Raw genomic sequence first — 27633 nt, 5'->3', positions numbered from 1 at the left:
ATATTATTTACATATACATATGTACTTAGGTATGCCTCGCTTTTTTTTTAATATGAGCTTTTTTATTTTGTTTCCAACGAGTTCTACGTTGTCTTGTCAATAATACGATATATTTCTATCGTTACATATTATAAAACAAAGAAACAAAGTCTCCCCGCCGCGTCTGTCTACCTGCATGTGTATAATTGATTTAAATTTCATGTAAATTGCCTGAAAACTGAAAGCTTGACGATTGACGAATGCCGATCAAAAACGTAAATACAATAACCCATTAACGATAAAGAGAATAAAAAGAGTATCTAAGGTACATACGAATACTGGTTAATTATAAAATATCTTTGATTAAAAAAAAACTCGTAAATCTTATTACAGCTTTTATGTTACAATCACGAGGCCCATCTAATAACGTAATAATCATAATAAAATTTTCAAATATATGACATACCATTATACCAGTCTTACGTGCGTAATTAGCTAGAAATTATTAAGTAAATTAAACATCGCGTGTTATCAGAGTGACGCACCTCTGATCATATTCCTACTTGAATGAATACACTAGCACTTGCTGCCCGTCCCGGCATCACACCGGTAGAATAAGGGTCAACATAAAAAGTTTCTATCGTAATACACACCTATGTATATAACTGTAATGGTTTACGCGGCACTCGACGGTAAAACTCCCACAGAGCATGAATTACCTCTTCATCATTTATCAAAAACCTTTATGAATTATACACCTAAACACTCCTCATCATCGGTGAAAATCGTATGAAAATCCGTTCAGTATTTTTTCAACTATCGCGTTCAGACAGACAGACGCGGCGGGGGACTTTGTTTTATAAATGTAGTGAAGTATAATTTGTCCAACTTGCAATAATTTTACTGGTGGTAGAGCTTTGTGCAAGCTCGTCTGGATAGGTACCACCCACTCATCAGATATTCTACCGCAAAGTAGCAGTACTTGGTATTGTTGGGTTCCGGTTTGAAGGGTGTGTGAGCCAGTCTAATTACAGGCACAAGGGACATAACATCTTACTTCCCGAGGTTGGTGGCACATTGGTGATGTAAGCGATGGTTAACATTTCTTACAATGCCAATGTCTATGGGCGTTGGTGACCACTTATCATCAGGTGGCCCATATGATCGTCCGCCTTCATATTTTATAAAAAAAAATTAAATTAATGAATACAATAAAGTATTTTCTTCTTTAATAATTTATAACTACTGACAATAGAAAAGTAAAGTTTATGTACCACTATAATCATATACTTTTAAATGAATATGAGTATGTATATCGTTTTGTAATAAATATGAGGTTTAATCGTTCGTTTTTTAAATTATTCTATTCGTAAACGTTGTGTATTTTTTTAAATCCATGCCATGAATGCATGTCGTTTAGGATATTAATAATGACTTTATCTTAATTAATCCATTTTGACACGGACGGTGATATTGATCATTGATACACTGTGATTTTTGAACATTAAAGATATTAAAAATGATGATATTAATGATGGCAAAAGCTTATTAAGTTTAAATCTTCAAAAGTTTATGATAACAAATTAATCTTAATTCAATTACGTTAAGTGCTATCTTACTTAATTAAATTAACGTGAAGTTAGTGCGTAGCACTCGGGGTTTACTTCAAGGTAAAGTGTGACTGAAGATTTGGTTTATTCTACGTTTGGTAAGGATCTTTGGCGCGAAACGAATTACACAACTGAATTATAGTAACCTTGCTAAATTGTATTAAATGAATGCTAGATTAATTAAAATGAGATTAATATTATAGTGCTAATTATGGTTAACTTAATAGGCTCACATATATATATATATATATATTATATATATGTGAGCATGTGAGAACTTAATAGGCTCACATATATATATAGACTTGCAGATACACATCACGCAGTATTAAAGGTAAAATACAATTGCTTATATTTCACACTATATAGGGAAATGATAATGGCGTATCACTAATAACTTAAACATGAGTGAGAATGGTACTGTTATTTTACAGCTTGGAAACAAGCATTACATTCGTGAATGTCTTGTCAGCACACTTGTAATGTTACAATTTCGACCACTACAGTATAATGTAAAGTGTGTACCAGCTGATACCACGCGATACAGTCTCAGAACAACTGAGATCAACCATCATTGCCAGAGTAAATGAATCAATGCGATACACATACAAATGTTCGCCAACATTTCGAATGTAAGTAACATGCGCCGGTAATGTAATGCTCTAAGCAGGAATGCATCTCCCGTCCGTCTGTTTGTACCGTGTCATTGTAAGGGCCGGTACACGTGGACGCATTGCGTAGATTCCGCGCCAAAACCGCCGCCAGTCGCATCAATAAAAGTTGTAACTCGCATCATATCGATATAATTCTTCAGTATTCAAAATATTTTTTTTGTCCGTATTTTTTTAATCTATTGTATTTAGGATATGTCATCGTTTATCTTCATATTACAATGCCATCTTAATAAATAAGCTTATTTAAATCCAATCCAAGACAATACATCAATCACGCACTAAGTTCACGATCTTAGGAATAATGGTCAAAGTACAGTCGTTTATCGCCTCGCAGCTCAAAACGCAAAAACCACCAAAGTCTCTACCAACCACCAAAGGTTCTCTATCCACTTCTGTGTATCGGCCCTAATGTATGCCCATCATCGTATCCCTATTTGTTAGATTACTCGCGAACGCTCTTGCTTTTAACACAATCCGTTCTCTTGGTCACAGTCGTGTAAGAATGACATTAATGTGAACTTGAACAGGATTGCTAGAATATTATTATATGATTGGAATCGTGTCCGTCCATTCGTCTTAGACACGTGACAACTTTTTGCACATTACGTGTAGATAACAGACATATTATAATTTCACGGTAGGGTATAAGCTATGTGTAAATCTTTGAATGATGATGCGAAGATGGCGGAGAAAGCTCAGGAAATCTTGATCGACAATTTCAAGTTAAGCTTTTCTATGCGAATTTATTGTGAAAGTGAGTGTGTTTATTTGTTTGTTACGCGTTCAAATCCTATCTAGTCAACCGGACATTATGAAATTTTGTATACATGTACATAACAGAGAAGATCTCAACCCGTGACATCACAAGCGACCGAAGCCGCGGGTAGAAACTAGTATAGTATATGTTTTTCGAGCGCAGACATTTTGGTTGTTACGTATCTGCTCATATACCAATCGAGAATCATTCTTATGTGGTCGACGTAATGTCAAATGTTTTTATGTTATGCCTCTTATGTGTATAATTAGTTTCGTCCACTTGTCCTTCAAACCAAAATACAGCGATACATATGGTGGCTCCTTGACGGCAGATAATTAACCGACTGATGAAATGCATGGTACCTATTCAGGCAAAAAAAATACCACACAAAAAATATATACAATAATTAATAATTGCAAATAAATAGTATACTTTTATTTACATTATTGCAAAGATCATTTTTATTAAACTTTTCATATATGGTCTACAAACTTTTGTTGAACCTAATTTTATAAAAAAAAATTGTGATAGTAAATAATAACAGAGTTGACATTTATTTAAAAAAACAAAAACACTACGCAATACGTCAACGTCTAGACATTTTTTTTAATAACCCAATTTATAACCTCAAAGATCGTGAAATAATTTCTAATTAAAGTTGCTCGCCAGACGAAGCTATTTTTAGAAATTTGAATACTATTTTCGTATTAAGAACGTATTCGACGCGAAAGCATATGCTTTAAAACATCTGCCGTTCCGAAAGATGCTAACTTTCGCAGCTGCCTTTATACCTTTATACCTTAAAAAATGAACAGGTAAAAATTAAGATACGAAATTATGTCAATTGACATTTACTGCAAGCATTAAAATGTGCAACTATTAAAAAGTAATATTGGATATAATTGACTTCATTTTCTTTTAATCTACATAACTGTTTCATTTTTAAAATTAATGAAAAAATGAGATATACGTATGTGTACTTTTTGGTTATAACCTGGCTGTACGTATTAAGGTCTTTGTGTAGCGACTTATCATAAATGATGGATAGTCTATTACATAAAATTATGGTCTTTCGTGCTTTAATAGAACTGCTACCGGGGTCAAAGGACCCGGTACATTTAAGAAACTATTATCACGCTATTGCTCACTGGCTGTGACGGTCCGTGTGAATCTGCCATGGGAATCTTTACCAGTTTTATTTATAAGGCGTTTTTGTTGTAAGTACGTGGAATGTAGGAGGGTTAATTCAGAATTAACATATGTAGTGTCTTGTATGTATGTTTGTGTATTGACTATCATCGATGAATTGGAAATGTTAATATTACATATACTAATGTTATAAAGAGCTAAGATTTGAATTTTGTTCGTAATGGATAAACTCAAAATCTACGTAACTGATTTTAAAATTGGCTAGTAACATAAGCAATATATTTTTTTTTCTCAAAATAGTTAGAAATCCGTGCAGAAATTGCAATAATGTAACCCAAATCAATTTTCTTCCTGTAAGTCATTATTGGCGTAAAAAAGATAATTGTTAAACTCGGTCGAAGTCGGGGCGAACTGCTAGATCTAAATTGTAATAACATATTATTTGGAAAATTGTCTTTTATTTAAATACCATCATAAAAACAAAATGTCTTCCTTTACTGTAGTGTTTTACTGTAGTTTAAAAAAAAAAGCCGAGATGACCCAGTGGTAAGAACGCGTGAATCTTAACCGATGATCGTGGGTTTAAACCCGGGCAAGCACCACTGAATTTTCATGTGCTTAATTTGTGATTATAATTCATCTCGTGCTTTACAGTGAAGGAAAACATCGTGAAGAAACCTGCATGAGTCTAATTTCACTGAAATTCTGCCACATGTGTATTCTACCAAAGCGCATTGGAGCAGCGTGGTGGAATAAGCTCCAAAACCTTCTCCTCAAAAAGAGGAGAGAAGGCCTTTAGCCCAGCAATGGGACATTCACAGGCTGTTACTGTAGTGTTATTCTACATCCTTCTAAATCACTAGAAGCAGCTTTTAAAATAAAATATATCTCTTTATTCAATTAAATATCCTTTTACGTATTAAATAAAACGATTTCATAAACGTCAAGGGCGTCATTAAATTGAAACAATTAATTAAACGTGTAATCATAACTGCGCAATCGTCTCAATTAAGGTACTTATGTAATAGCTATAAATTATTTATATAGAGGAGTATTTAATAAAATACACCAGGTAATATTACTCGTTCGTGCTGGTTCGTTCGTTCGTTCGTCCAGTAAATTTGAACGTAGCTTACGTTCAAATTTACTGGAGTGTAGATGGATGACCGCACTTGTTTTAAAAATGTTTATAGGTAATCAGGGTTAGTTTATATTTTTTTCTGTAGTATTTTTTTTATAGAATAGGAAGGCGAACGAGCATAAATGGGCCACCTGATGATAAGTGGTCACCAACGCCCATAGACATTGGCATTGTAAGAAATGTTAACCATCGCTTACATCAACAATGCGCCACCATTCTTGAGAACTAAGATATTATGTCCCTTGTGCCTGTAACTAACTAAGTACACTGGCTCACTCACCCATCAAACCGGAACACAACAATACCAAGTACTGCTGTTTTGCAGTAGAATATCTGATGAGTGGGTGGTACCCAGACGAGCTTGCACAAAGCTCTACCACCAGTAAAGTGCAGTTTTCTTTTAAATCGACTTTGTTTTTACCTGTTATGAGAAATTATGCTGTGACAGATGGACAGCCAGGGACGAGATTATTTATATTATATACTTGCACAATATATTTACAGATTTTTAAACGTTTTCCTTTTTTGAAATCACATTAGTTTATTATAAACATAGTTTTAATTGTCAATTACCAAATAGCTATAAAGACGAGACTACATCGTTTCAAAATTTAAGGCACGTGCACATCTTATCTTGGCTACAATATTTTCGCATGAAGAATCCATGATGGACGTGAGATAACTAACTATATACCATATTTATAATTAATATTCAGACAAAAAAAAACTATCGAATACCAATACTGTCACTTTACTTCGTCGTACTTACATCGATTAATTTATACTAAAATTTTAAATGCAAAAGTAACTCGATTTTGATGAAATTTGGTATGAAAAAAGCTTGAACCACAAGGTTGGGAAGGCTTCTTTTAAAAAAAAGTCCCCATGCGCTCGAAGCCACGGGCGAAAACTAGTTAGTAATCATTTTGAATACTAAAATATATTTTAATTTAATACTTATTTCTTTTATATGATGACTTATATTATTTTATAACTCAAACGTAGTAAATAAATATATTTATAGAGCTATATTATCCACAATAAGAAAGTGTGGATTGTATAAAAACAAATAATAAATCACGGCAATTATCTCCGAACTAGAACTCGGTTCTAATAAACATTAGCAACTTGATAACTTGCGATAACAATTCGACTAGACACCGGAGCGTGATAAAAATACTAAGACATACATACATACGTGGTCTAAAAAAGTAACATATAAATAACTCACTCGGTGGTAAGGCTTCGTGTAAATTCGTCTGGGTGGGTACAACCCGCTCATCACATATACCACTAAATGGCAATACTTAGTATTATTGTGTTCCGATTCAATGGGTGGGTGGTACAAAAATATCTTAGTTCCCATGGTTTGTGGCGCATTAGCGATATAAGGATTAGTTGATATTTCTTTTAGTACCAATGACTATAGACAATTGTTACTATAAGAAATATTAACTGTTCACCTTATGATATCTCATCATGATCGTCGATTCAGCTCATATAATCGTCAGCTTACCTATTTTATAAAAAAAAACCATAGTTAACACAATAGCGAAGTTATTTCATTCATTGAAACGATTCATTAGAACACAATTCGTCGTAATTAGGCCACAAGATTGGCCTAATCGAATTAGCGGCTCGGCAGACGAACTGCATCTTAAGTTCTTTTGTTTATTGCGATTAAAAATAGAATTATTTAAGTTTGAAAATGCTCAGTTGTTGCATGTATAAAATTTTTGTGTTCAACGTTATATGTCAATAAATTAATAGAATCAAAAGCATAGACCGCGTGATAACACTGGACATATTTTATCTACGAGTACATACATATTTATTGCCAGTTTTTTTATAATTTTTATATATTTATTTTAAAAGACAAATCTGTCTGTTTGTCCTAACTTGTGATTGCTTTATTTATTTCAAATTAATATACGCAAATAAGTTGGTGCTGTTATTGACTTGACTTCATCTTAAAAATCAACTAGGTATGAAATAATTAAAATTATAAGACGATGTAAGAAGTATTTATGTATGTTCAAGTGATCACGTGTATTCTCATAGAAAGATTCCCACGGTCATATCTGTGAGAATCTTCGATAAAAATGAGATGATCAAGATTCTTTAAAGTAAAGGCATTGTTTTATAGATTAACGATTAAACATTACTATGGATAAAGTTCACTTTAAGAGCCGAGATGATGTTGGATAGATCACGTGGATTTTATCTGAAGCGAGATCAAATCTCTGCACTGAATCTGAGTGTTCTTAATTTGTGCTTGTTAATCATTTCGTGTTCGATGGTTATGAACATTAGGCAGGTTGTGTGGACCGGATGCATTTCTGTCACGTGTGCATCCCGAACCTACATTGGTGAATGTGAAGGAGCTCCAAGCTTCAGCAGATCCATGCTTAGTTTTAGTACATTTCTGAATTGTTACTTATATTTTAAAAGTGAGTTTTAGTAGTATGAGTCTTCGGTGCTATTTTGTAAAAGTCACTTCATTACTCACCCGTGAAATTTTGACAATCGACTGACTGTGAAATACTATTTTGAGCCGTTTATTTTTGAAATGTTATTATTATTATGGTCAATATCGCATATCACTTTTTTTGATATTTTACAATCTGCGATGAGTCTCGAGTTTGTTCTTTCAGAACTTATTTATTCTTGATTTTATATAGTAATTTTTTTTTATTAAAATAATAAAATCCGTTCTATCCGGGCCTACTAGATACAACATTTTCTATACTATAGTTTTGATTATTCTCAGCATCGCAATCGAAATAATAAAGTTATTGATAATTGTGTAAAATTTTACTAATAAGCGGAAACAAAGATATATCCAGCGTTTTTTCTTCGATCTCATCTTCAGAAATTCGCAATTTAACTACTCCTAATTATTTTTAAATAAATGTAAAAAAATATATATATTTATTTATCATCATGTATATTTGCAAAAAAGAAAATAGAGTTATTGTATTTTACGAATAATAATTATTTAAAAACTTTATCAAGTCAAAACATTCAGACGATGGAGCCTATTAACTGATAAGTATTTGAACGTAAATGAATGACATCATTTCGTTCATTCGAAACATTGAAGTAGTTATTGTAATTATCCTTCAAATTAGACATACCAACGACAGTCAGAGGTTATTACTACATACACAAACATACACCTACATAATATATATTGAGGATGAGGTCTTGTGCCCACGATGATTGTTCACTGTTTATTATTTACTTTTAACAGTATATAAACTTATTACCGGATAAATAAGCATAATATATTACTATATTATATAATCTAATATTTAAATATTTACAATCCTAATATTACAAAAGGGAAAATGAGTTAGTTTTTTTTTGTTGCGCTGTCCTCACCTACCTTCTTACTACTCAACTGATCATCATGAAATTTTCCATACAATAGAATACTCCGGGCTAGAGAAAAGAACACATGGTAACTATCACCTGCCCTCACAAGCTGGCGAAGCCGTGTGTGGAAAACTAGTTTTAGTAATACAAATATTTTCGCATTATAACAACGTAAGTGATAATTGTAAGTGGTTGTTAGTATTATATAACTTACAAACTGAGTAACGAATAAAAATTTAATTCGCCTGGAAGCAATTCTGTTTGCACACATTCCATATTTGAAATTACTTTTATGCAGTTTTATTGGAAAGAGACGCGCAAAATTGAATTGAAAAAAGGAAAACAAACAAGCCATCAATCAGGCTTACATTATGCTATTAAGCGTTCATACTCACTTGCTAGCGCACACACACATATATGTATACATACATACAAACACATAGATATCCTTGTTGTTTGTTGATAAATAGAATTAAAATCATATCGTTGATCTACAAAGCTGGTGGTTTTTCAAATAAAGAGATCCAGAATTTGGTTCTACAAAAATCTGTCCTTTTAAAATATTACCGAACCGAACTGTAATACTGAAATTATTAACTTATCGTAATATTATAATGCACTTAAAATAATGAGATTATTATTTATGTTTTTTTTTTGCATGACTATAAATTTGATAATTAATTAAATTATATTAAAAATTTATTTTATTTTATTTATTGACATGGACAGTACTGTAACAACCTGTGTATGTCCCACATCTTCTCTTTTTTAAGAGATGGTTTGGAGCTTATTCCACCACGCTGCTCCTTGGGGGTTTGTGGAATACATATGTAGCAGAATTTCAGTGAAATTAGACACATACAGGTTACCTCACGATGTTTTTCTTCACCGTCAAGCACGAAATGAACAATAGTCACAAATTAAGCACATTAAATTCAAGCCCGGGCTTGAACCCGCGATCATCGGTTAAGATTCACGCTTTCTTACCACTGGTCCATCTCGACATTTGACAAGGACTATTATAGTTTAATGAAAATAAATAAAGATAATAAAATATTATTGGATGGATTTATAGTCATCACTTAATTTTTTTAATATTTATTAATTTCTGTTAAAACCAATATTTCTAGACAATTCCAATAAACAGTATTATAATTAATAAAATTTTTAAGTTAAACGTAACGGCGAAGTTTGAATATAGTTTACACACATAGCAATTGCATATGATTTTGCCGTTGGTGTCTTTAAATAAATAATTACGGTATCATAAAATATATATAGAAAACCAGGATACAACTCACGCAATGTAACCAGCCTTCTGTTTAAATTGTATCTGATTTCCTTTGGTAACTAAAGATTTATGAAGCGTGTACCACAGCTTCCTTTCAATATAAGAGACTACTGTACCATACATGCTGCTAGAGCACGTATAATTATTTCAATGCATACGAGATTGTCTATTACGTTATACGGTCTAACTACTCAAAAATACTCTACTAAATAATAATATTACTACATATTAATATTTGCCCACCGATAAACCGGTACAAACCGTACTGTTAGTAATTTACCATCATGTATATAATTATTATGGCAAATAAAGGTATTAATATTTAAAAAAATCGCCTAATTATTAATAAATATATAATGTATAAATTTATCATTATTATAAGTTATGTACTATCGCTTATATATTTGTGTGTGTTTTACGCGGTGATTGTCATCGATGTATACGGGCTTAAACGTGAGCAACGATTATTGATTTTTCATTTGCTTAATTTGAGTTTATAATTTATCATGAAAACCTGTCTCAAAATGAGTCGATTGAAAATCTGCCACACGTACATATCAACCAACTCGCTTTGGAGCAGTGTCCACCACACTGTGACACACAATGAGCTCCGAACGTTTTTAAAAGGAGAGCATTACAGTAACTTCATATTTTTCATAAGATTCGAGTGCCATGTTTACCAGTCTACGTTCATGGCCGGATTAACCCACGTAGAGGCCCCTAGGCAGTGCGAATCCCGGCGCGTCTCTCTCGTTAATTAAAACTACTTTGATTTATTTTTTTCCCTGCGGGCCCGTAGGCAACGTCTGGCCCGTTGGCAACGGCTTTGTTGCCTCCATTGTCTATATGGCCAATCCGGGGTCACTACATTAGTTAGTTTTGTGATAAAATTGACATATTTTACAATATCCTGTACTTTAGTTTTAAACATTTTTTCAATACAAGCAGTTAATGTGGTACTTTTAATTAAATATTGTAGTCCACTCTTGGACTACCTGAGGTATAGATATTCATTGGATAAGATAGTATCGAAGCAATCAGTCTGCGTATACTATATACTTCACGCTTTGCGCCTTTTATGTTATATAATATATTTTAACATTAAAAAAAATACATATTTATTCTTATTATGGCACAGATAATACGTAAAAAATATAATAATAGTTCCGTTAATTTTTTCATACTTTCAAAAATAAAATGGTTGCCGTAAATTATTTCTACGAGAAATATACTTATTACATAATAATGTTGCCTAATTCGTGTAAATATAGTAGAGACCTACAAATATATATTTTGTATTTGTATCGTTCGATTAAAAAGTGCTCGTTATAATTATATAATATAAAATATTTCTATGTTTCATCGCATATATTTATACTAATATTATAAAGAGGTAAAGTTTGTGAGGTTGTAGGGGGTAATCTTTGGATCTACTGAACCGATTTTGAAAATACTTTTACCGATAGAAAGCCACATTATTCGTGTCATAAGCTATATATTAACCCGAAGCTATTATTAGCAGTTTTCAACTAGCAATAATCGCACCTCGGATTAACCTCATTGGTTACGATATTGCCTCTGCGCAAAGTTAATAAGTCGAGATGGCCCAGAGGTAAGAACGCGTGAATCTTAACCGATGAACGTGGGTTCAAACCCCCGAGCAAGCACCTCTGAATTTTCATGTGCTTAATTTCTGTTTATAATTCATCTCGTGCTTTTCGGCGAAGGAAAACATCGTGAGGAAACCTGCATGTGTCTAATTTCATCGAAATTCTGCCACATGTGTATTCCACCAACCCGCATTGGAGCAGCGTGGTGGAATAAGCTCCAAACCTTCTCCTCAAATAGGGAGAGGAGGCCTTAGCCCAGCAGTGGGACATTTACAGGCTGTTACTTCACTTTACTTTTATTATTAGCAGTAAATAAATAAATTATAGCACTCAGTACTAACCGAACCACAATCATAATTTCATTACAAGTAAAAATGTTTACCGCCCAACGAAGTGGGCACGGGTCAGCTAGTATATATATTTATTTACAAGTTGTAATAAATTTTGACAACTCTTATCTTGAAATTGTCTTGTTATTTGATAACCTATTCACTTGAGAGTGTAACTTTTATTTTTTTGTCCTAAATGTTTAAATTCACACATTTTTGAATATATGGACTATAGTTTGTATGATCACACCTTATATCTTACATAATATTGTTTTTGTTATTTGTAGGGGACGAATTGGGTATGTTTTTTTTTACTATTATAATAGGCCAGCGTTTGACCGTTGACTTGCCTGATGTTAAGCATCGACACGGTCTAAGATGTAGCACGCTTGCCTATAAGAAGTTAAGTTATTTCTAATTTAATTAAAAACCAATCTTCTGAGTTATAACACTATAGTTTTGCTATTGAATGGATTATATTAATTATTGTTCGCGTTCAAATTTGATAGAAACACTAAAAGTCATCGATATCAACCAAATAAAAATAAGGGAAATATTTTTATATAATTCCGTTTGGTTTCGTTACGAAAATATTTTGACAAATAGACAAGAAAAAGATATAAAACTTTCTCTTTTTAAATAGATTTTACAATAAGCCGATAAACATAGTTAAACATAGTAGATTAGATATTACCGACATAAAAATGTACTCAATTATTAAAATTAATCGTAAATAATTTCCTGGCACGTTCCATCATCAGCTTTTCCAAATCCAGATAAGCAGCCACCCACAAAGTTAGCTCTATTTCTTGCTTTAGTCCGAACCTGAGCTGCAGTCGTGGTTTCAACACATGTACCATCGAGCGATATCTCTGATCCTTCAGGACAATCTGCGATAACTATATTTTCTATGCTTGCATTTCCAGATGGCATAAAAATACTTAAATCAATGATTTCATTAAAGTCATCATTATTAAAAAACAACTCTTTAACATTCGTATTGGCGTAGATTATGTCTTCACCAACTGACGAATTTTTATCGTCACTTTCAATTATTTTGTCGACTGGTGTGTCTTGCTTTGTTTTGTTGTCAACTTTAATATGTCGAGCTATTCTTGGCACTATGTTCCTTTCGCCGTAATCATAATCTTCGTCCTTAAATACTAATTTGTTCGAATTACTTGTTTCTGACACGGTCTGTGTAGAATCGACTGCCTGATTAGTGTTATTAGGTATTTCATTAACAGTTTCTTCAGTTGCAGGTATTTTCATGTTTCCATCATTAGACTCAGGTTGAATATGCTTATCTTTATCTATTTTAGCTGTTGAAACCTCAACGGGTTTTACAGTCGAATTTGGAATACCTTCGACTTCTTTATCCTTATCGTTTTCCGTTGGTTTTATTTTATTATTATTTTGATTTTTTCTAATATGAAGTAAATCGCCCAAGTCTTCTATAATTCCCTTGGTTTCGTTACGAACTATATGAACCACATTTTTAACGATATTACCATTTTTTATTTTATGTACTTCATCAGACACTGTACCAAGTATGTTTTTTATTAAGCCACATTGTGTACACAAGAAGAAATTTGTGAAACAAAGAAGAATTATAAATCTCATTTTTGAGTTAATTAAAGTATTTATTTGATGCGTTCGTTACGTTCCTTAGTGTATGTTTAACTGAGGGAAATCACTATCGCCGGAAACGGGATATCGACTGTGTTGTACTGAGCGCAGATATTGTTTATAAAATATATTTTTTCCTTATTAGATAAATATGGCAAATTGCGGATGCGAATAATGTTATTTATGAAGCTTCGAATATCGTTTTAATTTAATATCAATAATAATACCTTTCTAGTGTTATCTCCATAATTTATTTACTAAAAAAAGAAAAGAAGAAATTTCCTAAAAAAAATATGGATAAAAAATACATGAAAACAGACGATATTTATTATATTCCTACTTCAAAGTAAAAAATACTGATTATTGAACGGTAATATTGTTTTCACATTAAAATAATAACTTCACTTTTACATCAACAATAAACAAAAGCATTCCAATTCAAAGTGAAAATCTTTATTTACTATATAAACTTTACATTTGAGTATAAACTGTCAAAGATGTAAAAACGGTTCAGTTCTCAGACCGATACGAACCGGCGAGAGATATTCAAATATACTACTAGGTTCAACAGTTTTCTCCCAAGCAATTTAGTAAACGTTAGTTTTGTTTTGTTGTATCCTTCTATAATTTTGATTTAGTTTAGGCTAGATTCATGTTTTGTTTTCCAGGCAGTGTCACAATCAGCATTGTTATTCTTTATTTACCTTTGTTGTTTTTTGAAATATTTTTCTACTCTTTAATAACATTTTTATTACATTTTGAGAGTCAAAAGTGTTCCTATATCAAGTACTAGCAGTGTTTCCTCCAACATGCGCAAGTCGCGATAGTTTCTGCGAGACACGAAATCTATACTAATATTAATCTATCTGTCAGTCTGTCTGTTAAGCTTTTAAGGCTAAACCACTGAATTGATTTTCATGAAATTTGTTATGAAGCAACTTTGAATTCCAAGGAAGGCCAATTGCAACTTTTTTATACCTAACATCGGAAAAACACGCAAGAAAATCTACGGGTGAAAAGTAGAAACTTATAAACTCGAATTTAAATCCGGGATCATCAGGTATAATATCCACTAAACCGTTAATATAATGGAATAAAAAAATAGGATAATTATATCAGTAAGGCGCACACAAATCTCGCCGTCCGTAGTCCGTACCGAGCCAGTTTGTTCAATTGTAACACGTTTTACGAAAGGCTGTTGGCATTATATCTTCTAAATTAATTATCTTAATTACAAAGCTATTATATAATTGCAAAAAATCTATCTTCAATTGTGTAAAAATGTATATACTAACACTATAAATTTAGGATTTTAAAGCGTTTATAATTTAATTGTATTTTTTAAGACTTCGTTAGTAATAAGAATAATAATAATGGTATGATTACTATCGACCTGATCTGATAAAGGAACATTAATAGATAGTAGTACCGTAGTACGTTTAAAAGCTTTCTACCCCTTTGCTTATGCTCATTTAAGCTGTAAGCAAAGCTGTAGTGTTTCATTAACATTAACAAGATATATATATTCGAAATATTTTTTGATATCTACAAATCTTCGTTAAAACTATATTTACCAAAGATTTGCCTTTCGAAAACTTACTATACTTATTATATATATCGAATGTATGTATGTATATGATTATTAGTAAACTAGAATCCCAAAAGATACGTTGCTCATAAAATATATATTCAAGTATATCAAAGTATATATATATTAACTCTTTGATACGTTATATATAAACTAAAAGGTCGTTAAACTTTAGTCCCGAGTTAACAAACCGCGATTTGTAAACAAACAGTAAAACAAACTACAGTATCTGTGTTTAAACACGTGTTTTACTTATTCCTTCATTACGTATATTCAAATGTAACAGTTTTAAAACGATTTTATGATGGGAAGTTAACGTTTATATAAATACATAAATACGTAAACATTAAAATGTTTAAAATTCAGATTAGAGTTAATTAATAGAAATAAGTATTAAAAACTAAGTAACAACTATTACTAAATCTATATATCTATCACTTAACTCCTACTAAAGGGCTGGACCGATTTGGATAAAATTTTGTGTGTATATTTTATGTGTTCCTGGATGGTACGCCTGCCGGGTCCGCTAGTATATATAATACATGTAACACCAAAAAATATTTGTGCCATTAAGGGCCTAGTGTTGAAGCGTAGTGCAATGGTTTACAGGCCGACTAGCGATGTAAAAGTCGCAGCTTCGATCCTGACCCTTGGGCTATTGTGGTCTCCACTCCTAACGCAAACTGTAGACTTAATTCGAGAGGTAAATAGGAATATTAATAATTCATTTATAAAAAAGGGGATCGCTATAATGCCCTTAAAATAAAAATCTTTATATATATATCTTTATATATATATAATATATATATATATATATATATATATATATATATATATATATATATATATATATATATATTGGAGGATAAAATCATTATTGTTTCATCATTATCTAAAAAAAGCTATCACTAATGTTTCAAAATAATGTTTGTTTGTTTCTTTAATATTATTTCACAGCATTGTTATCACAATGCAACACGCTTACATTAAAGATTCCATTCCAAATATAGCTTAAAATCAATAAAGACGAATCGCTGAAGTGTTTCACTTGCCAAATATTTTTTCTAAAAATATATTAGTAGAATAGTTAATAGTTATTAAACCCTTTTAACATATCCTGAAATATCTGAGATCCAAAATAAAACTTACTGGTGGTAGGGCTTTGTGCAAGCTCGTCTGGGTAGGTACCACCCACTCATCAAATATTCTACCGCAAAACAGCAATACTTGATATTGTTGTGTTCCGGTTTGAAGGGTGAGTGAGCCAGTGTAATTACAGGCACAAGGGATATAAAATCTTAGTTCCCAAGATTGGTGGCGCATTGGCTATAAGCGATGGTTGACATTTCTTACAATGCCAATGTCTAAGGGCGTTTGGTGACCACTTACCATCAGGTGGCCCATATGCTCGTCCACCTTCCTATTCTATAAAATAATAATAATGATTTCCTGTAACAAATTAACTGGCCTTCAAAAGAACGCCAGTTAATTTGTTCAAAAGAACGCCAGTTAATTTGTTACAGTTGTTAAAAAACAAGCATCTCTTTAAGAGGTAAAAAACATTATATTAATTTTCTGCCTCCTTTTATAAAATGTATTTCCGCCATTGATTCGTATCCGTTCACATATAAATAAAATTAAATATTGCTGTCTCTTACACTGTTAAACTGTTGTGTAACTGTTACTTTATTCAAAGTCAAAATATGTCTTATGAATATTCTATTAAATAAACGCAGTAGAAGTTTTTCAAAGTGAATAAATCTAATTTTTTTTATTTGATTCCAGTAGCTGTTACATGTTATTTGAATTAAATTTTTTATTAATGTCGAGACATTAAATTGAATGCCCAGATTTTAGTCATGAGGTCAGGTGTCACAACATCCGCTTAAACTAAGTTAAAAAATTAAGTATTTAATTGAACAGCTAATCGATACTGTTAATGCAAAAAAGTCTCATTGTGTAAGGGGAGAGCAATTATTATTTTCTTATATTTTATTAGAAAAATATAAATATTTTTTATTTTGATATTTATTTACATAGCAAATATTGCGTGCATAATAATAATTTTTGTTCTGATCGCGTGGACTGGTGACAAGAATGCTAGCAGCATTTCCCTTTTGAATCGCAATTTCGATCCTCTGGGTGAAAAATGAACCAACCCTTCTGTCACCAGTAGAAGTAATAAGAGGAGGTGTTATGTTTAATTGAAAACTTGAACCTTGGAGTAATAGTGCAAAATACTATTACTCCAAGTTCATCAACTTCAAACGGAACAATCCCATAATTTGGAATTAGAGACGAATATTAGCAACGAATCGCTTCAGCTTTTTCCTCGGCGGCTCCGAACTTTTACATTATAAACTTTTAAGCCTTTGCCTTAATGAAATAATAACCATTCTAAAATGTAAAAAGCACGGAGTCCGTGACCAACGAAGTTCTAACTCTTCAGTCATTTGTGTATGCCTAATATGGAATTCCCTTCGCCGTAAGCACGCTTCATTAGTTTTCTAGCAACATTCTGTGTAATCGTAAAACTTGTAAGTTATGCTAAGTGCATGCTTACTTCATGTTCGGCTCATTAAAGCTATGTACACACGGCTATAGTTGTGTTACTAAATTTTCTCAACACACGCTAATTGGTTCGAGAGTTTACTTTTGCGATTTTGGTAAATATTTACTTTTGTGACCGTTCAAAAGGATGTGAATGATAATAGTTCGTTTTGTCTTCATTCCAAACCGATGGTAGCTTTAGCGACATTCAATTTAATCTTGTGATTGTGATGTGCAAAATGACAATATAAATGTACTTGTATGAAGAATCTGCGCTGACGATAAGCTTTTGCGCGATTGCAATTGTTTTTTTAACAGCAATTACACTAATGTGTATGAAGACAGTCTGTATTGTTTGCTTTTATATCAATAGAAAATTAGCAAATAGGCTTATCACTTATTATGGTGTCGAATCACATTGGATTTACCTATTTACATTTGAAAGAATATTTATCCTTTATCGTGGGATTTGAGTAGTTTTGGTTACTTGTGCTTGTTAAATATACAATAACTTTGATCTTTATTTATTTTCATTCCGCTTCTTATTATGATTCATTGCACTTATAATATTTGCTTAATCCTTATAAAATACATTATGTGCTTTATTGATAATTGTATATTATATACTCAATTTTACTTCATTTTTTATCTTGTCTGTCAGCAGTTCAGTGAACTCATACAAAATGGTATACGATTTGACTGGTTAAATAAACAACGATTTCTCTCTTTCTGTCATCATTGATTTGATATTCAAAAGAAGAAGACAGCTTTTTTTAAGTTATAATTCAATAAATTATATTTATAGGTAAATCACTTAATGTTTTTTGTATAATAAATGTCGAGAGAGCGTCTGGATTTGATTAAATCAAACGTTTCTATGTAAATCGGTGCAGTTTTTGTAAAGTAACCTTGGATTGAGTTTCGCTTGCAATCAGGTAATCTAGATTTCGACTATAGATTGCTAAATATACAATTTGCTCAATTTAGTTTTCATAATAAACATTAATTTAGAAATTACGACACATCCAATCGTATGACTTTGATAAGGTTTCTAAGTAATCGTTCAAACCCATGCCTAACGTATGTATAATATAATAGGATGATGATATTTGTTTGCTTATTCTCTTTATTGTACACATAATATGAAAAATCACAAAAGTAATTTTTCCAATCAATCTTAGTTTTAGGTGAGATTAATTGTATAAGATTTTAGAAATATATATATATGTGTTAAATAATATATACTCTTTTAAGGCGAAAAGTATTTTTTCTGAGTGTATCTATATATATGTATGGATATATGTAACTTAATGTCGCTTGAACGGATATAAGTTTTTCAACTCGATTATGTCACGTATCCAATGATGCCCTTCTGAAAGATTTCGGCGCTGTCATCCAATCTCAAGAGATTATCCAATTCCGCAGGACATATTATAGTGCACAAGTGTGTGCGCTAACACAGGTGCACTCTCTATTCCTTCACTCTCATGTAATAGCGTATGCTAAATTTAAACTATTAGACTGGTGGTAGGGCTTTGTGCAAGCTCGTCTGGGTAGGTACCACCCACTCATCACATGTTCTCCGCAAAACAGCAGTACTTGGTATTGTTGTGTTACGGTTTGAAGGGTAAGTGAGCCAGTGTAATTACAGGCACAAGGGACATACCATCTTAGATACCAAGGTTGGTGGCGCATTGGTGATGTAAGCGATGGTTAACATTTCGTACAACGCCAATGTCTATCGGCTTTGACCACTTACCATCAGGTGGCCCATATGCTCGTCCGCCTTCCTATTCTATAAAAAAAAAACATAAAAAAAATTTGATACAAATTGTTTTGGTTTTAGATTATTAAAAATATGATTTAAAAAAAACATAGTTACACATAAGTACATGCAGTACAACATATATATGCATATATTATTGATATTACGGAACCAAATAAACTTCACTTATTGTGTTCTTGTAATATGAACTTAAATAGGTAATTGACTTTTGTTCGTTTCGTACGGATTTTACGAGCCATTGTGCAATACTTGCAGCTATTCGACTTGTCAGCTTGAAGCGGGAATTAATGCTGTGTGAAATTATTATTATAAAAAAGAAATCAATAATGTTATAACAAAGTGACATTTTAATGACGAGCTGGTTGGCGTGGTTGTGTATTCGATTCCCACCCAGGACAGACATTTGTGTGCATGAACATGTCTGTTTGTCCTGAGCCTGGGTGTAATTAACTATATAAGTATGTATTTACAAAATAAAATTAGTATATGTAGTATATCAGTTTCTATAGCATAAGCTCTGCTTAATTTGGGATCAGACTGCCATGTGAGAATAATGTCCCAGGATAAATAAAAAAAAAATCATACATAACGTATCTCTATACAAATAAATAAAATTGAAATGTCGTTTCTTTATCTTTATGTCTGTTTGTTCAGATTAATCTTAAAACGAGCTAAAATTACAAATGAAAATAACTGAATTATTATACGAAGTATTCCTAGGAACCGTTTAGTCTGTATTTTTATAAATCGGTTGAAACTATCAAAAGTTATAAGAACTTAATGTTCACGTACGTATCTTTATTGTCCACTATTTTAGACGTATCTATACAAATAAATAAAATAAATGTCTCTGATTAAAAAAAAAGCCTCTTTATTAAGTTATTATAGCTATATGCGAGTCACCACAATCGTAACAACATTTTTCTTTTAGACTATCTCTGCTACCTAGTTATTTATATATTTTAGACATATAGTTCAAATATTTTGTCCGTTAATATGGCAGATATTGAAAGATTATAGTTAAAAAATTAATTCCGCGGTAATAAAACGGTAGTAATGATTGATACCAATATAAGGTTGTTTTTCAATACTTTCAAAATGTAGACTAGAAAATACCTCTTTCCGAATGTATTTTTTCTTAAATGTCTTTTATGCCAAATTGAATGTTTTTATTTCACTGGAAATAGCGATTTCAAATGTTTCTATTTTAGTTGACTAACAATTGTTGTACAAAAATCTTTAAAACGAATGAATATTGAACAAAAAATTTAATTTATAGGAAATTTAAATTATCTAAATTATATGAAAGTTAAGTGCAAAACACTTTTGATTTATGAGGCGTTCAGTATAAATAAACTCGTGAGATCACATGTATGATGAGCCACAATATCAAATATTAATAAATTGTTTATACATATAACTGCATAAAAAAACCATTTATATACAGTATAGCAGTACTATCCACAGTCATATTGTTTTAATAATGCAAAATAAAGCCGTTTTAATAAAAGTGTTAAAATTATTATAACTTTTTCAAAATAAAACCTATACTAATATCATAAATACGAAAATAAATCTGTCTGTCTATCTGTTACTTTTTCACGGCTAAACTACTGAACCGATTTTGATGAAAATTGAAACCTAACATGCGGGCGAACTCGCGGTCGAAAATATGAACAATATGCATTGCGTAAATTTAAAGCAAACTATGTCCTAACTGGTTTCTATGCTATATTTACAAAATTTGATATTATATAATCTCTGATATTTTAAAAATGTTAATTAATTAAATAATTTAATATAAATGATTCATTCAAAATCTGTATAATCTGTATATCACAAACAAAAAACCTTGTAACACTTCAAGTTTCCGTTTAAATCTTACGAAAACAGGTTCATTGTCCTTCCTTTGCTTATCTCTAGACTTTTATAACTCAGGAGATATTGCGTAATCACTTTTACTTAAATTTTAATAAATTGTTACATCGTGGAGCCTCGTTTCATTTAACAGTATGTTTTTTTTTTCGATATACCTTTGACGCATGGGTTCATCCTGTGACTATATAAAAAAAAAACATAATTTTCATAGTTATGATTGAGATCCTACCTGACACACCTACATCCCGAGGGCATGTGTTTGTAGTGCATTATTTGGTAACGGTGAACGTCTCAGCAGGGCAAGTTCGAATCTCAACAAATATCACTTTGCCGTATCTTTCCAGACTTTGACAGTGTCACCAGTAGCAGGAGACTAAGGCTTCTCCTATTTTCCGAATGGATTGCGCCACAGGGTCGCTCATACGGTTGCACAACCAGAACCGATCTGTATGACACCACCGTCTTGTCAGTCGTTCGACATGGCTGGCAAGCACTACAAAGACTCGTAGGTATCCTCGAGGTGGACCACGTTGCGGATATACTTGCACCCTATGTAAGCTAGCCCAGAGTTCAACGAACTTACTTCGGATATACTATACGTTGCAAAATATTAAGATGATAGAGCTGTTTTCGAAGCTTGAATATAATATTTTCATACATCGATTTATTTTGCCATATGCTGTACTGGTTTGCCGGTTGTTATGTAACAAAGAAAATACTGACAATGATGTAATTGGTCACAGACTATATTTCCGTGTCTATGCACGACAGAATTCATACGCGACTCGCGTAACTGTCAATGTTACGACCGATTAGTTACGATTTGCTTTACTAAGAAATCATTGTAGAAGGCAAAAGCCTTTTCTTTTGAACTAGAGAGGTTTCTAGAGGCACCGGTCAGAATATATGTTAAATAATATAATCTATAAATTACTTATAATAAAATAATAAAATAGACTTTTATTTTTCTAATTTTATTATTATAAATAAAATGTCGATTTATATTTGAAATAAGTTAAACAAGATATTTCGTAAAATTATAATTATACATACCGAATAAATTTATTAATTAATTATTACATTATATATTTTGAAATTTATTTGTACTTATTATAAAAAAAAAATATTAAAAACAACTCCATTATAATATTAAATAAAATGTTAATATCACTCTAATTCAAATGAAGTAGTGGTTACAACTGTGCATAAATCTTTTGTTAATTATGATCGCCTGGTACTTATTTAATTTACGGCATCGTTACCGTTATTTATATCCTACTATTGACTAGTAGTAAAAGAAGAGAAGAGAAGAAGAGAATAATATCATTGTCCCCGGTCCCCTTATTAGGCACAACGAAAGTTCCAATTTACGTTTATAATGTTATATTAATCGAATCCACACGAACCAAGCGACCTCAATTTTAAATGAAGTCTCATTGATTCAAAATCAATGTATACGTTGTATACTTGTGTGCACTTTCAAAAACTTATTTTACAAGATTAAATTAAACATAAACTTACCACCGATTTTGAATATGGAATCCATCGAGAAGAACTGGCAAGAGATCAGTTGTTACTTTTTTCCGATAATTAAGTTACATAGTTAATAGACGGGAAGGTTGTGGGCTCGATTCCCATCCAGGACAGACATTTGTGTGCATGAACATGTCTGTTTGTCCTGAGTCTGGGTGTAATTGTCTATATAAGTATGTATTTAAAAAAGAAAAATAGTATATGTAGGATTAGTATATCAGTTATCTGGTTTCCGTAGTACCAGCTCTGTTTAGTTTGGGATCAAATGGCCTTGTGTGAAAAATGTCCCAGGATATTATTATTATTAATAATTCAATAAATATCAAATGTATAATTATTTATTGACAATGTAATACTATTTCACGTTTCCTTTTATTATAGCTGATACTAATATTTAATCATAAACTTAAAGATGGCAACATTCAATTGAAACACATAAAAACTATTAACATTTTAAGGTTTTAAAAATGACACGAATATATTACGTTGATATGAATAAATTAAGTATAATAAATGCTTACTGGTTGATTATCTTTTATTGTGTATGCCTTTTTTGCTTAAAATTGTTTTTTTTTTTTGCAGGTTATAACGGAAATACCAAAGAAAACATGATGACAAACCTTAATTTAAATAGGTATGTATTCCTAGTCATTCTAATATATTTTATTCATAGAACATTTTTATTGCTTGAAATTTAGTACGATATTTCTACTTACGGTACACATATGTATAGAACAGATCCGTTTAGAATAATAATATAAAACTCATTTAGAAAAACGAACCAATCAAGAATAAGTATAAATTGCCTAAGTTATTATTAATAACGGCAACATGTTACTACCAAGAATACTATTTAATTCAACTTAATTAATTTAAAGATTTCTAATAAAAATGGTTACGGAAATTATCTTGATGTGTACCAATAAAATTGTATTTAAAGAGGAAAGTGTAAATTTAATTATAGTAAATATATGAAATTAAAAACAAATATAATTAGGTTTCACGCGTAAATATTATTAAGTGTGTTTAAGTTCAGTAGAAATATAATTAAATTATGTCACACCTGGATTAAGGTCACTTTGTTATTGAACATAGTTACGTTACGTCATGGCGTTCTTTGTTATTTCCGAACGTATTGTTTTATTATCCTATATAGTCATTTATCTTATTTTATCTTTACCATTTGTTGTTTCACTATATATAATATTAAAACCTATAATACATATATCGTTTAATTACTTTAACAAACGGACTGTGTTGACATAACAAGCTATATAGGGTATGTCTCCGTCCTGAAACTATAACTTGTTTTTATATATTTAGGTGAATCAGGAAATAACAAACCAAAACATTATTAGCAATTACGTATTTGATTTTAATTTAAAGGTAATTTATATACAATAATTACATATATACGATATAAGTATAATTAATTAAGTTTATTTTTTTACCTACGTCTTAGTAATCTTATCGTCGACTCACAATGAAGACGGTTTTTATTTGAATCGACTTCGTCGTGATCATTTTCCAGTTATTTTAATTCCTTCTTACTTCAAAGGAAAGCGCCACTTGTCTAAACTTAGCGCCGAATAAAAACAATAAACGGGTCTGAGTTAAAGAAAACAAAACATCTTCGAGTCAGAAGTATAAGGTCAGAGAACGGATTCGCTGTGTCAAATCAATGTGACGAATGCTAAAAGTCTAAATGCCTTACCTAAATAACAGTGTATATAATTTGTAGAAGATTTTCAATATGAGAGCCGCGTTCGTCGCTTGGATAAATCACGTTGATCTTTTGCGAAGTTTATTTTTAGTTCATGTTCGGTGATTAAAGGAGTCATCGAGAGGTAATCTGTGTGTGCAGGAGTGAAGGATGGGTAATAAATTATAAGCCAAGAGAACTCTCTCATGACAGGAGAGGCATTTATAATGTTGTTTACTATAAAATATATATTTACTGATGAATCTTCACCCAATGACAGATGTAGACAAGTGGCGACCCCAAACGGTATAAGGTATCGCATACAAGTTGCAAGAAACTCACAATTTTACATGAATTCCTATCTTATTTTTTTTTTAATATTTAATAATTTTGTAAATTTCAATGCTCTTTAAAATTTCAAGATATCCCTCTAGTTCTACTCCCATGGTATATTTTTTTTATTAAAAACAATGGTGGTAAATGTGGGGTATCCTGGGCCCAACGCTGCCATTGTATTCGCCTATCTAAAACAATTGGCCTTTGCAGCTTAAAGCATTTTAAAGTCATTTCCGCTTCTTTTTACCTGTATCTCAATTATTACCAATAACATATTCGGTATTATTACTTATAGTTGCAATGAAGTACCTACGCTACTATTAAATAAATAAATAATAAAATAATAATAATACTCATAAAATTTAATCTTTTAGTACCGATAAACAATTAATTAAGAGCCTGGTGGTAGGGCTCTACTGATTCGGCGTGGAGGGCCGTAGCCTCCTTGTGTGAGACCGTCATGGTCTGATGATGTGAGTGATCGGAAAGGGCCGATCCTGCTCGGCGGAAACGATTTCGTCTCGGCCCTCCCACAGCCCCTACGTCCGGGGCTTAAAAGATAGGGCGTAACCCTGGGACCGTGGATACGTGAGGTGGGGGCCTCGCGTGTCTTATTTCAGACGGCCCTGAGGAGGACGGCAGCCGGGATGGCCTCGCGCTGCCGTACGCACTAGCGAGGAGTGTGGAGGGGGTGGGATTACCTTTGCCCCCTGAGGAGAGCTCCGCCGAGCCACGAGCGGAGCAAACCACGGGAGAGGCCGCGGATGCGTTATATCAACACGATCCCGCAGCCTCTCCGATCCGTGCTGAGGACGGCCATCGCAGTGGTTTTAGTGGGTATGAATCCCACATAACCCAGTTCCCCCCCCCATGGGAGCTGGGTACCTTTCTGAAGGTTTCCACTGCGTGAAAAAAAGTGCTCTACTGATGGTAGGGCTTAGTGCAAGCTCGTCTAAGTAGGTATGACCCACTCATCAGATATTCTATCGCAAAACATCAGTACTTGGTATTGTTGTGTTCCGGTTTGAAGGGTGAGTAAGCCAGTGTAATTACAGGCACAAGGGACATAACATCTTAGTTCCCAAGGTTGGTGGCGCATTGGCGATGTAAGTGATAGTTAACAATTCTTACAATGGCTATATTTATGGGTGTTGGTGAGCACTTACCATCAGGTGGCCCATATGCTCGTCCGCCTATACTATAAAAAATATATATGGTCTAGTGATTGAAGGACGTGGGTCTTAATGGAATATTGCTGGTCAAAACCAAGAAATTAAAACATCACTAAATTTCAAGTGCCTAATTAATTCATCTGGTGTTCAACAGGGAAGGAAAAATTTGTGAAAAATGTAATGCATGTGTGTGATCAAAATATGTGTCTCAAGGAGAGGAGGTCTTAGCTCAGCGATTACTTTATATAGCTATACTATTACAAGCATTACATTACTTTCATAAGCTATTGATGTATGTAATAGTTCATCTCTATCTAATTGTTAATAAGATTAAAAAAAACAGAATCTTGTTATTTTCTGAATGGATGCTTATAATAAACACAACAAATAATGACATCATACACAACAAGGTTCTCTCGGCATATATATAAGGTAGTTTTATTAATAAATAATTGAAATAAATTATGATGATAAGAGATTAATCGTTTACGTCGGAAAAAACGTGGCTTTTAAGAGATTTCATTCCAAGTAAACTGAACAAATTAATAAAGATTTTTAATAATTAAATTGTTCTTTCCAAACTTTGGCCCAGTAGTAAGAACGCGTGAATCTTAACCGACGGTTATGGGTTCAAATCGAGCATCAAACCCGGCTCCCTTAGAGAGTTGCCCACCAGTGCGATGGCCGTCCTCGAGACGGATTGGAGAGGCTGCAGGATCGTGTTGATATAACGCATTCGCGGCCTTACCCCCGTGCTGAGCTCCGCTCATGGCTCGGTGGAGATCTCCTCGGGGGTTTATCTAGCCACTAGATCAACGCAGTCAAATTACAATATAGCAAAATACCGAAGAAAGATAAATGAGTGTTTCCGAAAACTGTATTCAATTTAAAATCTAATTAAAAGTTTTAAACAGTTTAACTTTCGTGTTTTGAAGTATCTCTCAGTGGCTTTGAACTTGCCTCTACACATTATATACGTCTTTTTTTGTAACTAAATGAAGACGGACTATTAGACCAATTGATTTCATTCACCGTCAATGCAAAGGCAGCTATATTAACTAAGATGTTATATCACTTTGGCTGCCTCGTTGGTCTAGTGGCTTGATGTAAGGCCGCAGACCCGGAGGTTCTGAGTTCAATTCCCAGGTCGGGCCAATAAAAAGTTATAGGGTTTTTCTGTCAGAAAATTCTGAGTAGCAGCCCGGAGTCTGGAAGTTGGAAGTGTGTAGACTCCCGTGCCTCGGAAAGCACGTAAAGCCGTTGGTCCTGCGCTTGAACTCTTTCCGGTCGTGTCGGATTGCCGTCCCATCGGATTATGAGAGTTAGGGAAAAGAGAGTTCACCTGTGTTTGCGCCAACACTGGTGCACATAATATCTCCTGCGTAGTTGGCTAATCTCTCTTGAGATTGGCCGCCGTGGCCGAAATCGGTCTTGAGGACATTATTATTATTATATTATTTAAATCAACTTATACTGGTTCACTTTCAAATCGGGACAAAATAATACAAATTATTACTTTATTAATTATCGAGATAAATAAA

The 27633-nt window shown here is 32.4% G+C and overlaps 1 protein-coding gene and 1 non-coding gene across 9 annotated transcripts in view; one reads left to right on the top strand and one right to left on the bottom strand.

Moving 5' to 3' along the window:
• The window catches only part of LOC126776465 (tight junction protein ZO-2-like), a 113931-nt gene that overhangs the window by 5214 nt on the left and 81084 nt on the right, over positions 1-27633 (top strand). For all 8 annotated transcript variants that reach the window (XR_007669954.1, XM_050498986.1, XM_050498985.1 and 5 more), the window contains exon 2: positions 23465-23516. Coding sequence is in view for 7 of the 8 variants with exons in the window: in XM_050498986.1 (XP_050354943.1) it covers positions 23465-23516 (52 nt within the window). In the remaining variant the exon portion in view is untranslated. The remainder of the gene's footprint in view (positions 1-23464; positions 23517-27633) is intronic.
• On the bottom strand, positions 11435-11569 carry LOC126776635 (U4 spliceosomal RNA). The gene has a single exon (XR_007669967.1). It is a non-coding gene; the product is annotated as a U4 spliceosomal RNA (small nuclear RNA).

This window comes from Nymphalis io, chromosome 20, assembly GCF_905147045.1.
Source record: "Nymphalis io chromosome 20, ilAglIoxx1.1, whole genome shotgun sequence".
Taxonomy (NCBI): Eukaryota; Metazoa; Arthropoda; class Insecta; order Lepidoptera; family Nymphalidae; genus Nymphalis; species Nymphalis io.
This window is presented reverse-complemented; position numbering and strand designations above follow the sequence as displayed.